At 42.6% G+C, this 13163-nt stretch overlaps 1 protein-coding gene across 3 annotated transcripts in view; it reads left to right on the forward strand.

Moving 5' to 3' along the window:
• Positions 1–5229: 5229 nt before the first annotated feature.
• nsmfb (NMDA receptor synaptonuclear signaling and neuronal migration factor b) overlaps positions 5230–13163 on the forward strand; it is a 153067-nt gene continuing 145133 nt past the window's right edge. For all 3 annotated transcript variants that reach the window (XM_076730197.1, XM_076730198.1, XM_076730196.1), the window contains exon 1: positions 5230–5601. In XM_076730197.1, coding sequence (XP_076586312.1) covers positions 5531–5601 — 71 coding nt within the window. In that variant the 5' untranslated portion in view covers positions 5230–5530. The remainder of the gene's footprint in view (positions 5602–13163) is intronic.

Raw genomic sequence — 13163 nt, forward strand, 5'->3', positions numbered from 1 at the left:
AGAGCAAGTAGTTGGTTCCTAGAATAAACGAGTTTAGGCTTGTTAAAATCCATATCCATAGGATAGAGGTTAATCAGTGCCGAAAAAAGAGCACTGAAAGCTCTAAAAGTACAAAAACGTACAAAATAGCACACAACACACACGGAGCTGCTGGAAGGGCTGCCACTCGCGACGGTGCCGGAAACGGAATCTGAGATGTACTGCTCATCATCTCAAGTTCATGGACCTGAAGTGGAGCATCACTATGAAGTTCAGTCACTGGCTGAAAGAGCAAGACTTTACATTGTGAAATGACAACAACCCACTCAACCATATTCTGACTAAGCCCAAGCTCGACGATTCAGTGGATGTGTCATTCAGGAGCCTTACAACAGCTTGTTGCTAGAGGCAGAAGGTGCGGGAGCTCACAAAGTGCAGGATGCCTTCAAACTGGGAATCCAACATCTTCAAGTGACCCAGCACTCCGAGTCTGCCCTGATGCAGGAGGTTCGTGCAATTCATCTGAAGTTAAAGGGAAACAAGAGATCCTGTGAGCAAATTAAAGAGGTTTCAGTTGGTACTGGCAGCAAGTTTAAGGAGCAGGGTGTTATAGGGTGTTGGTTTGGCAGGGCACTGGTGTCAAGTCAGAACTCTCCACCTAGAAAGGCAACATTGTTTTTTTTTTAGCAAGGCAACATGGAGAGAGATGTTAAGGAGGACATTCAGTACTGTGAGAGATGTGTATTTGCCAAGACTCCAGAGCCTGCTGTACAAGCCCCATTGGAAAGCATTATGACATCTGCCAGAATTACTCAGGGCCCAGCACAAAAGAGCAAGAACAACAGACCCATCAGTACAATAACAAGTTATAGGCATCTTTCTAAATGTTGGATTTTCAGTGCTACTAGCCAACAAAAGAGAACGGGGTAAAAAAAAAACTGGTGGACTAGTGGTAACCTGTGACATATACTGTTGTTGGGAGGAACCCAAAAACCCATATCTACAAGATCAGTGATGCTTCAGGCCAGTGTGAGGTAGTGCACAGGAACCTACTGTTGAGTGTTGACTGTCCTTCCTGTCTGGGATACACTGGAGAATCAGCTGTTGAATAGCTCATCTGATGCTGGAGATTTCAGTGGAGAGATGGATGGACTGAGTAGCTTGGAGGAGTCATCTCAAGCATGAATGTCTTCATGGGTCATGTTTGACTCGGTACCAGAAGAACTTGCTTCGTAGCTCACAGACGAAACTGGTACACAGTGTGATGAAGTGTATGGGACGCACAGTGTACATGTTGCTCCCGATTTGACTGACTCACAGACTAATACAGTCTCCACACCAAGACACACAGGTTGCTTTTGTCAGCGACCGTAACATACCCCAGACTTCTGGTAACCAGCATATCAGTACACAGTTATACTTACCCAGACAGAACTCTAACCATGCCACAGTTCAAGGCAGAGTAGTCACCATGGCAGGGAGAGTAGTCAAGTCAGCCAACAGGCTCACAGAAAATATGGTCCAGAGACTCATTACATGGGGCCTGGTACCGTCACAGATGGCTTGGTCTGTAACATAGAATGATTTAGAGTCACTTCATTGTGTATTTTGGATGTGTAGGCGGCACCTTTGTGTTCTTGAAGGATCGGAGGCCTGATTAATCCTTCTGACTGGCCTGACGTCCTGGCACGCAGCTCACTGTTCTGTATTTCTCTTATTGTTGCAAGCATGAAGATGTCTCTTTTAATTAATGTTGTAATTAATTGTTTTTAATTAATGTTTGAAAGTGTAAACTTCTGAGTCTATTTGCTGTGTACAGTAGGACGAGTCTAATTGTTGTGGTTGATCAAATGTTGATATGGATGCCTGTTGATGTGGTTTTGGTACATCTAGTATTGTGTGTTAAACTGTGAATATTTATTTTGCTTAACAAGATAACAAAATATGGTCTTTGGCACTACACTGAATTTATTTACTTGGTTAATTGTGCAATTTAAGTGTTATTTTTCTAAATATTTGTTTGTGAATTTGGTTGTGCCAAATTGTTAATTTATTTGTGCATTTTTGTAACTCTGCTAGGGCCCAAAATAACACAGTCCTTTAAGACATTAAAAAAGATGTTAAAATATTTTTTGGTGCACTCAGGGGCAAGGAGGGTTAGCCCAAGGCAGACCTCCTGAGCATCTGATGACAGCCTCCTGCTGCATCTTACCATAATTCTTTGCAAAAGTTAAGTGATGAGTTGCCAGACTAGTGCCAGACACAGGGGAGGGGTCACTGCTGTGACAGTGGGAGCAATGGTGGAGTTAGAAAATGCCTGACTAACACCAGCCACAGGTGAAAGAGACACAGAAGCAATGGCAGGAGCCATCGTAAAGGCATCACCAAGATTGACTGGAGCTCATGTATCAGGAACATGAGCCAGTTAGAGAGAGTTAAAGGCTGATGTGGAAAAACTGCCTTCCGAACAAGATCTGTCATTTGGCTGCAGCACACCACCTCTGTCCTGGATGGTGGCAATGGCTTGGAGTGGACCTGTGAGTTGGGTCCATGGGTCATCTGGCAGTGTCAGTTATGTCCAGGTTCCCTAATTTTAACTGAGTTGCATTTTTAACCTAAACCATAATCTTTCCCTAACCTGTTTTTTTTTTTTTTTTTCTTGTGGTAAAATGGCTTTCACAACATAGGTCTGCATTCATACGTTCACCCACACATTTGAACCGTGGCTAAGCCACCTGCTCATTACGAGCATTACCCATTCAAACACACACACATGCCAATGGCACAGCATCAGGTTGAGTTTTTTTGGTACTCTGGTATATATCCTTTTTGGGTTTATTTTTCAGAAGCCCGTGGCAGTCACTTGTATTACCCTGCCACGTGCTGAATTGGTATATTTCAAGCAGCAGAGTCTAATCTTAGAGCAAATCTTTCACACTGAGTCTTGTTCGAGTCTGCTGTGCCCACACACCAGATTTGCAGTGACATTGTGGGCCTTTCTTCATATTAAAGTTAGGGATTGAGACCTTTAGTCTTTGCCTTTGGTGATTATAAGCTAAGTGTCAGACAGGAGTTGCACAGTGTCTCTCTACTCTACAGTCTACCTGCCAGTTAATGCAGTAAGAGGTGGACAGATTTTATGTGAGTTCCTGAAATCTGGCACATGATGAGCATTGTGTACACAATGTAACCTGTACAATTTAGATTATACATGCTTTCGTAATCACAGTGAGGTTTGGTTAAACTATGGCTCAAAGAAAGTGATGTTTTTTAGTTTTTTTTCTTTTGATTAACTATTGACATAAAATTGATTTTGTTTTCCAGAAGAGCAAAAATATTTTGTGTCAATAGACACATTGATTGGATTGGAAATGAAAGTTGAAGTAGCCTCTCTCTCTCTCTCTCTCTTTTTAAATTGTGCTCAACATTTGTTAATCTGCAGTGCCATCCCTGGGCAATCTGTTATTCCTATGAACCACGGATCTGGCTAAATCTTAAGCAATGCAGCTGATATCATCTGTTATTAGAGGGTAGTAGTAGAAGTAGTAGTGTAGTTACTGGCATATTAAACCAGTATGATTGTCTGATATTTGTCTGATGAGCTCTGAGTCCAAGAATTTACATTTATATAGAATCAATGAGAAACAGGAAGTACCTTTGAAAGGAAACTTCAATTAACCTTTGTATTAAAATAATGATGACATTTTTTAATTAATATAAATTAATTTATCTAAGAAGTAAAAAAAAAAACTGTTGATATTGTTGACAGTGTATTTAATTTGTTTTCTGCCAAAACAGGCAATTTTGCAAAGCATTTGTTCCACTTGTTGTGACTACAGGATTATTCAACTTTTTTATGGTCATGTCTGGGTAGTGACAGCACTTGGTTATGTTTGGGACGGGTCATTGTCTATTTTAATAAAGAAAAAGTCAGCAGCAATCACGATCTTTCCCAAACCTTAACCAAAGTGCTTTTGTTGCCTAAAGCTAACCAAAGTCTGGATGCAAACCCTGGATTCTGGTGTCACAGTCCATATGTAATTCTGAATGCAAATTAGTTTTATATAAATGGAATTTCCAGGAGAGAGGGTTGATCTGATAAAAAGTTTGTTTCTGTTTATAATAAAATATACTTTGGTTATTGATAGCTAATTCACAAAACGCACTTCAGCCAATACAAACCATATTAATTCAAGGATGGTGCAGGATTTCTTTCTCGAAAGCCAACTAGGGTGTTTCTCAAAAGCTGGGACTTTGCAAGGCAGCTGGATTGCTACATCAAGCTGCACACCCTGAATTTACAGGAGAGACAGTAAAGCCATTTTTTCACAGGAACTCCAGAAAATTGACACAGAATTATGTCTGGACATTGTCCAGAGTTGCTCCATAACACATGTAACACATCTGTCCCTGTCAGATGCATTCTCACATGGGATTAATGGAAATACTTCACATGGTTTGGGCGAGGGGTGATGCCTGGGTAGAGTGTGCAGGAGGAAGAGAAGGACTCATCTCAAATCTTCTATCAGTGGACACATTTCTTCTGCCACACAGTTTATTGTCATATATCTACCAAACAGTATACAGTTAGCATTAGCTCCATCTTGACTAGCTACATTATTAAAATGCTGCACAACTTTTTACGATAGTACTTGTAGTTTTACTCCCCGATAATATTTTGAATGCAGGGCTTTTAAAACATAACTTTTACTTATGTAAATCATTTAAAAAATAATTCTTCTGCCACACATAACATACCAGAATGTGGTTTGGCTCACTCCATTCATATAGACAGAAATGACCTTTTATAAAACAATATATAATATTGTTGTTTGTTCAATATTTCAGTTTTTGAGCAGCATGTTAGAATGCATGTCTGTAATAACAGCAAACAGAATGGTAAAGTTTTTTTTTTTTTTTTTTTTTTAAGACAACTGGCTTTACAGCTGAAAAAGTAAAAATAAATAAAAATAAAAATACAATAGAGGACAGGATAAGTGGATATCATGGATAAGGTTGAAACCACCATTCTATCTGTACATTTATTTATTAAACACACTGCGTCCAAAAGAATGGCATGACATTGTTTTGCCTGATCATTATTAAGATTCAGTATTATTTATGTACTCAAGTGTTCACGCCCCCTCATTTAACACCCCCATACACCCATAAAATGAAGCGCATTTTTCCTGTTATTGCCCACCCCGCACCTGTACAGGCCATGCATCAGGTTAACGGGATGACGTTCCTTTTATGGTCTCAGTTTCCTTCCTGGTTGCTTCGTTGGGATGAGAAGAAGAAAGCGCGGTGCACCTTACTCCGTTTGTCTTCCAGCAGTACAGCTGCATGAGCTTCATGCTCAGCCTGCATCGTTCTGGAACATTCAGTTTCATCCAAGGAAATGATAATGACAAATATGATATAATCCGTCGTCAATTGTTGCATTCGGATAATTTTATTTTTCCCTTGGAACCAAACAAGGTTTGTTTCCGTCGCCGATCAGTTTGTGGAATGGTCTGCGTTTTCTCTCCTTGGTTGTTTCCACTTCAGCATGGGAACTGCGGTGTCCAAAAGGAAGAATCTGAGGAGAGATGCGATATCGTCCGTGGCCGCTAAAGTTCGGTGAGTGTGGGGTTCGCTGGGATGGGTGACCTCTGAAGCCGGCGTCTGCTGCTTCAGAATGACCAAAGGAGATTCTTACTTTAAGATGGATTGGCTATTGAACCACAAGAAATATTTCTATCATTTTACACTTCATAAAATGATACGTTCTGATGAAAGTAGACTAACATTCTCACATGGGAGTGTTCCTCTGGTCCTCTCAGCCTCTTCGTGCTTGACTTTTTTGTCAGTAGATTCATAATAAATAAATCAATAAATATTTTTTATTAGCTCCTCATCTGATTAATGTGCACTTAAATGATGGATGCTTGGTCTATGGCATTGCTCCTCATGAAATTAGTTAGTGGCCTTAATATTTTGCGTAATGGCAGAATGGGGTCAGGTTACTAAAAATAACTTGTAATTACACAAAGCATGTTATATGCAATAAAGGCTACTAGTTTTAGAGTGATTACTGAACATTTTTGGCTGTGGTCTGTCTTGAGTCAAAGTTTATTTGGACTAAATTAGCCTGTACATTTCTCTGTATTATGACTGTAACGCTCTAATTTCAATTTTAAAATCCCTTGCACAGTAGTGTATAGAATTATGACATCACCTTGGACAATTATTCATTTATTTAATTGAGATAATAATCTGCAGATTAAATGTTAACAAAAGTAATCATTTGTTGCAGCCTTCAGAATAAATAACCTAGAAATGAGCTGAACTTTTGTTTCACATACCACTAGTTTTATACTGCATATCATTAAATAGAAATTGGCTTATTCAGCTTAGGTTTTGTATATATATCCCTCAAAATAATCTTCTAAACATAATGATTATACATTTGAAATGGTCTCAAATGGTACCATACCGCATATAATTAGAATATCTGGAAAAGAGTTGATTTGACCTGTTTGTCCTTGCATGCTCTATGCATGTAGACCAAATGTGTATTTCCTTCGTTTTAGTGTTATGATCGTCCACAAACTTCCATGTGGATTCACTGGACTTGTGACTGATTCTAATGACATTTAACTCTGAGTGTATGAGTCATGCCATGAAAAGTATTTTTGTCATGGGTGTCAGATCACTGTGTTCTCTGTCCGAAGGCTGCGAGATGACTAATGTTCTGTGGTAGAAGATGCGGTCTGTGCTGCCCACTTACTGACCTCAGAAAATGCAGACGAATGTAGCACTTCTGCTCTCAGTTGTGTGCATACACCTACTTTCCTCCTTAGATCCTTGATACTGTGCAAAAACATTCTGCAGTAAAATAAACACACATTAAGCACACAACTTATGACCTTTACATTTACTTACACAGTCATCACCACACCACTTTATGCACACATTCTTGAACTATATCTTTTTATTACGTCCCTCTACACCTCACTCCTTTTTTCATGCTTCATGCAGCTCTCAATGAATTGTGCCAATTGCAGCCAGCATCCCAGACACACATGGACACCAGCCATGGCGGCTGTGCTTGTACATACAGCGGGGAAAATAAGTATTGGATGCATCAACATTTTTGGCAGTAAATATATTTTTGCTGGAGCTATTGAAATGAATTTTTCACCAGATGTCAGTAACAACGCAAGTAATCCACTAATACAAATAAATCAAAATAAATAAGTCTATAAATTAAGTTATGTGAAATAAAGTGGAATGACACAGGCAAGAAGTATTGAACACATGAAGAGTAGCTGCAAAAATCAGAATCAGAATCAGAAAAAGATTTATTGCCAAGTATGATTTTACACATACGAGGAATTTGTTTTGGTGAAGTTGGTGCTTTACACATCTACTAAAAATAAGCTTTTAAAAGAGTAAAAAATATAACGATATAAATATATATACACAAGTCTGTTTTTTCAGGAACAAAATCTGTTTTTTCAGAAAGAAATCCAAGCTGAGCATTAATGTAACGCATAGAATTATGGCAACGTCAATGTGACAAGTAGAGGCAGAGGTGGAGTGTGAAGAGTGTCGGGGCGGTTCTGGGCCTTGTAGATAAGGTTGACAGCAGATGGGAAAAAACTGTTCTTGTGGCATGAGGTTTTGGTCCTGATGGACTGCAGCCTCCTGCCAGAGGGGAGTGACTCAAAGTGTTTGTGTCCGGGGTGGGAGGGATCAGCCACAATCTTTCCTGCATGACTCAAGGTCCTGGAGGTGTACAGGTCCTGAAGAGATGGGAGATTGCAGTCGAGGAAGCGGAAAGACTCCACAGTGTCAATAGTGGAGTCACAGAGGGTGATGGGAGCAGGTGAGGCTGAGTTCTTCCTGTAGTCCACAACCATCTCCACTGTCTTTACAGCGTTGAGTTCTAGGTTGTTCTTGTTGCACCAGGTCACCAGATGGTCAACCTCCCATCTGTAGGTGGACTTGTCACCATCAGAGATGAGTCTGATGAGAGTGGTGTTGTCCGTAAACTTCAGGAGCTTGACGGACTGGCGACTGGAGGTGCAGCTGTTCGTATACAGGGAGAAGAGCAAAGGAGAAAGAACACAGCCCTGGGGGGATCCGGTGCTGATGGTCTTTGAGTCGGAGACGTGTTTTCTCAGCTTCACGCACTGTTTCCTGTCAGACAGGAAGTCTGTAATCCACCTGCAGGTGCAGTCAGACCCGCTCAGCTGGGAGAGCTTCTCCTGAAGCAGAGTTGGGATGATGGTGTTAATGGCAGAGCTGAAATCCACAAACAGGATCCTGGCATAGGTTCCTGTGGAGTCCAGGTGCCGGAGGATGAGGTGGAGGGCCAAGTTGACTGCATCATCTACAGACCTGTTGGCTCTGTAGGCAAACTGCAGGGGGTCCAGGAGAGGGTCGGTGATGTCCTTGAGGTGTGAGAGCACAAGGCGCTCAAAGGACTTCATGACCACAGAGGTCAGGGCGATGGGTCAGTCGTTAAGTCGTTCAGCCCTGTGATCCTTGGCTTCTTGGGAACAGGGATGATGGTTGAAGACTTGAAGCAGGCTGGCACATGACATGTCTCCAGTGAGGTATTAAAAATGTCTGTGAACACTGGAGACAGCAGATCAGAGCAGTGCTTCAAGGAGGATGGGGAGACAGAATCCGGTCCAGCTGCTTTCAGGGGGTTCTGTCTCCTGAAGAATTTGTTGACGTCCCTCTCGTGGATGGAAAGAGTCGTCACTGAGGTGGGTGGGGAGGGAGAGGGGGGACCTTTAAGGTAGGTATTGGTGGAGGTGACTGGAGCTGGAGCTGTTGGGAGGTGTTGTGGGGGATGGTTGCTGGACTGTCCCTTTGTCTTTAAAAGCGGCAGTAGACCTCGTTCAGGTCGTTGGCTAGGCGTCGGTCGTTGATGGAGTGGGGGGGTTTAGGCTTGTGGTTGGTGATCTGCCCAAGCCCTTTCCAGATAGATGCAGTCGTTAGCTGAGAACTGGTGTTGGAGTTTCTAAGAGTTGCTAAACTTGTACTTCACATCTTTGAATCTGTCTTTTGTCCCACTCCTGAAGGCCTCTTCCTTTGCCAACCTTAGCTGTCTGAGTTGGGCTGTGAACCAGGGTTTGTCATTGTTGTAACTCACCCTGGTGTGTGATGGAACACAGCAGTCCTCACAGAAGTTGATGTAGGACGCCACAGCCTCCATGTACTCATCCAGACTGTTGGTAGCAGTCCTGAACACATCCCAGTCAGTAGATTCCAAACACGCCTGGAGATTCTCCACAGCCTCACTGGTCCACTTCCTTGATGTCCTACTACTACAAGTTTGCAGAACATTAGTTTCTGCCTGTACGCAGGAATCAGGTAGACCATGATGTGGTTAGAGTGGCCCAGTGCAGCACGGGGGACGGCGTGATAAGCATCCCTGACTGTGGTGTAACAATGATCCAGAATATTCTCCTCTCTGGTCGGGCATTTAATAAACTTCCTGTATTTAGGGAGTTCGTGAATGAGGTTACCTTTGTTAAAATCACCAAGGACAATAACTAAAGAGTCTGGGTTGGTCTGCTCCACACACAGTATCTGATCAGTGAGCATACACTGTGTGTCTTGCACGTTGGCCTGCGGCGGGATGTAAATGCCAACCAGAATGAATGAAGCAAACTCACCAGGGCGAATAAAAAGGCTTACAGTTAATGATAAAAGATTCCAGGTCAGGAGAACAGTGCTGCTGGATCACTGTCACGCCATTGCACCAATCACTGTTGATGTAGAAACAGATTTCTCCACCTTTAGTTTTGCCGGAAAGTTCCATGTTTCTGTCCGCACGGTAGAGTTGGAAGCCTGCCAGCTGCAGTGCAGAGTCCAGTTTTAATCCACACAGCCACGTCTCGATTAAGCACAAAACCGCAGATGAAGAAAAGTCCCTGTTTTTACCCAACAGTGAACGCACATTAGAGAGAAATATTCCCGGTAACGCTGTGCATAGTCTGCGCTGGTGAAGGCGCACGAGCGCACCGGCCCGTTTTCCTCTCCTCCGGCGTTTCGCTGTGTGAGCAAAAGTGAGCGCACCTTTGACCAGGATGTCCAAAGTTTCCAATGTTGGGAGCAGAAAATTAGGAAATAAATCCTCTGGTGTTGTTACCCTGATGTTCATGAGCTCTTCTATGGTGAAAGAGCTCCGGGTATCATTGGAAACGACAGACTTAAAACACAAAACAAAACAACGCGCACCAACACACCGAGGCAGCCGTCCGCTCCGCCATCTTGGATCTTTGGATAGACATGGATAGCCAAGAAATCAGCTGAGAAATCAGCTGAAATCTGTCAGTATTTAGAATGCATTCCTGCCCCCTATCATTGCAAACTAATATCAGATGGTTTAATCCTCATTGATGGTCTATGAAAAGGTTTCTCATTGCCAAGGTGTCACACAAGAAACATCTCATGATGGGTAAAAGCAAAGAGCTTTTGCAAGATCTTCGCAACCTCATTGTTGTAAAACATAGTGATGGCATTGGTTACAGAGGAATTTCTAAACTTCTGAACATTCCAGTGAGCACTGTTGGGGCCATTATCAGAACATTAAAGAACATAATTTCACCTTAAACCAGCCACGACCTGGAATCAGCAGGTGTACTTGTTTCAAAGAACACAATAAGCAATGCACTCAACCACCATGGCCTCAATGCACGCTCACCACGCAAGACTCCACTACTGAAGACCAAGCATGATATCAAGATGGTGGTGCATACACAATGCGAGGCTCAGAGTCTCACTAGAATTCGCGATATAGCTATCATTTTCTTACTAGTTTCAAGCCTGTTCGAGCCAAGAGATCACCAGTACAGCAAGGCCGACTGACTCAGCTATGCCAACCGGAAGTGACCGTCTGCAGCGTTGAGATCGTAAACAAAGGAGAGGGAAACACGGAGGTCTATGGACTAACTATGGCTAACCCTGCACCATCTATCGCTACCCAGTATCTTAGTTTTTTAGTTTTTAGTTTTGTTGTGGCAATTCTCAGGATAGATCTGAGGTGTTGGTCAGTTAACTTGGATATGTGACAAGCCTTATTGATGTTCATGCATCTTCTGTGCCGTCCTCCAGAGGTTTGGAAATGTGACTTCGTTCAGTGAAGCATAAAAGTCATTCAATTGAAGAGAGTTGAACTTCTCCTTTAAGAGTCAGATCGATCAGTTCCAATTGCAGCTCCTGTGGTGCTGTTTCAGGGTCTGGTGACAGGGCACAGGACACCACCTGAAGTGACCTGTCAATTTTTTCAACATCAGAGAACTGATGGCAGAATTCTCCATGCAGGTTGTCCAGTGATTTATTTGCTGTATTTCTTTTTATTTCAGGTGGCCTCTTTCTGCATGGCTGATGTGGGAAAATGAGCAAAAGATTTGTTTGAACTTTGTCTGGAGAATAAAGTCACAAACTGATCTTTCCCCCGTAGCTTCATGTTTAGCTCATTCATGTGTGAAGATATGCCCTCAGCAAACTGGCTATCACTTCATCAGTTAGTTCCACATGGCGAATAACTGTCCTGCATGATAAACTGATAAACTTGCCTTTGCTCTTCAGACACAACAGACCTGCTGTCTCTACCATGCATTCTTTCTCATTCTTTGCACTCAGCACAGTGAACAACTGTAAAGCTGGTAGCCCTGGCAGCATACCCGGCCGTGTGCTCAAGGCCTGTGAAGAACAGCTGGCTTGGTCTTCACTGCCATCTTCAACCTGTCACTGGCCAAGGCAGCTGACCCTGAACACCGGCGTCCGGTGGGCTGTGTGCTGAGCCCTCTCCTTTACTCCCTCTTCACCCACAACTGCCTGTGCATGGCTCCAACTCCATCATCAAGTTTGCAGATGACACCACGGTGATAGGCTTGATCAACGACAACAACGAATCAGCCTACAGGCCTTCATGAGGTTGAGCAGCTGGTGATGTGGTGCGCCAACAACAACCTGACCTTTAACACCATGAAGACCAAGGAGCTCATTGTGGACTACAGGAAAACCAAAGGCTGCAGTCACACCCCCATTGACATCGATGGGGCTGAGGCTGAACGTGTCTCCAGCTTCAAGTTCCTGGGCATCCACATCTCTGAGGACCTCTCCTAGACCCTCAACTCCTCCTCCTCTTGTTGCATTGATGTCACACATCAATGCAACAGTGTGTTGGTGATTAACTGTGAGCAAGAGTGAGAGAGGAGCTGGTATTTTAACAAGTAGGGTGAGTGAGCAGAAATGACTAGCAGAGCTCTGAGGAAAGCGACTGAGAAAAAGGCAATAAATGTGTAGTGAGAAGAGATTCAAACAACCTCAATGACTGATAGGATGTCTGCACATATCAGAGTTAAATTTAACCTCTTTATAATACTTATTTTTCCAGCTGATTGCTGTTAGAGGTTACCACAGCGGATCATCTGATCTTGCTGGCAACCTAGACCCACCTAACCCAGCATGGTAACTTATCCCTGGTAATTGAACCACCAACCCTTTGATCAGTAGAGGACAGTCTGATGACACTGATTTTTGGACAACTTTTAGGCAGGAATATGGGTTAGAAAGGAAAATGACAGATTAGTAACAAAATGATTCAATGAACTGTTATTTCTTTAGGTTAGACAGGAAGGTCTTGCTGGCTGACTTTTTTTTAAAAGTGCTCAGGACAGGCAAGTATGACAATTTTCTTTCTCTCTATAGGCGAGTATGGCAGGCAAATTCGAGGTGAATTCAGTTTATCTACATAAGCATGTCTACAGCAGGTTAAATATGAAGACACTATCAGGTTCAGTAGACCAAGAGTTTTACATTTTGAAGACAGAAATAAACAGATGAAATGAAAGTCCAGTGAGTTTGTCTTTATAGTAATACGATTTTAAGATTTGTAGTTTTCTTTTTAGCCATTTTTGTTTTTGTAAAGATTCCAGAAAATGTTTTCACCAGAGACTGCCAGAGGATCTTGCCAAATGACCAGCACTGTGTTCTGGTCTCCATCTTGAGGATGTGTGTATTTAAGTCCACGGCAGCTGTAACCACCATGCTATTGGTAATTGACTTCTGTTCTTCTGTCAGGTCTATTCCCTCAGAGAACGGTGCAAGAAATGCAGTCAGTTCCTTCAGCTGACTCCATCCACAACCACTGAACAGCACATCCTCATAAACCT

Source organism: Chaetodon auriga, chromosome 5 (genome assembly GCF_051107435.1).
Source record: "Chaetodon auriga isolate fChaAug3 chromosome 5, fChaAug3.hap1, whole genome shotgun sequence".
NCBI classification, from domain to species: Eukaryota; Metazoa; Chordata; class Actinopteri; order Chaetodontiformes; family Chaetodontidae; genus Chaetodon; species Chaetodon auriga.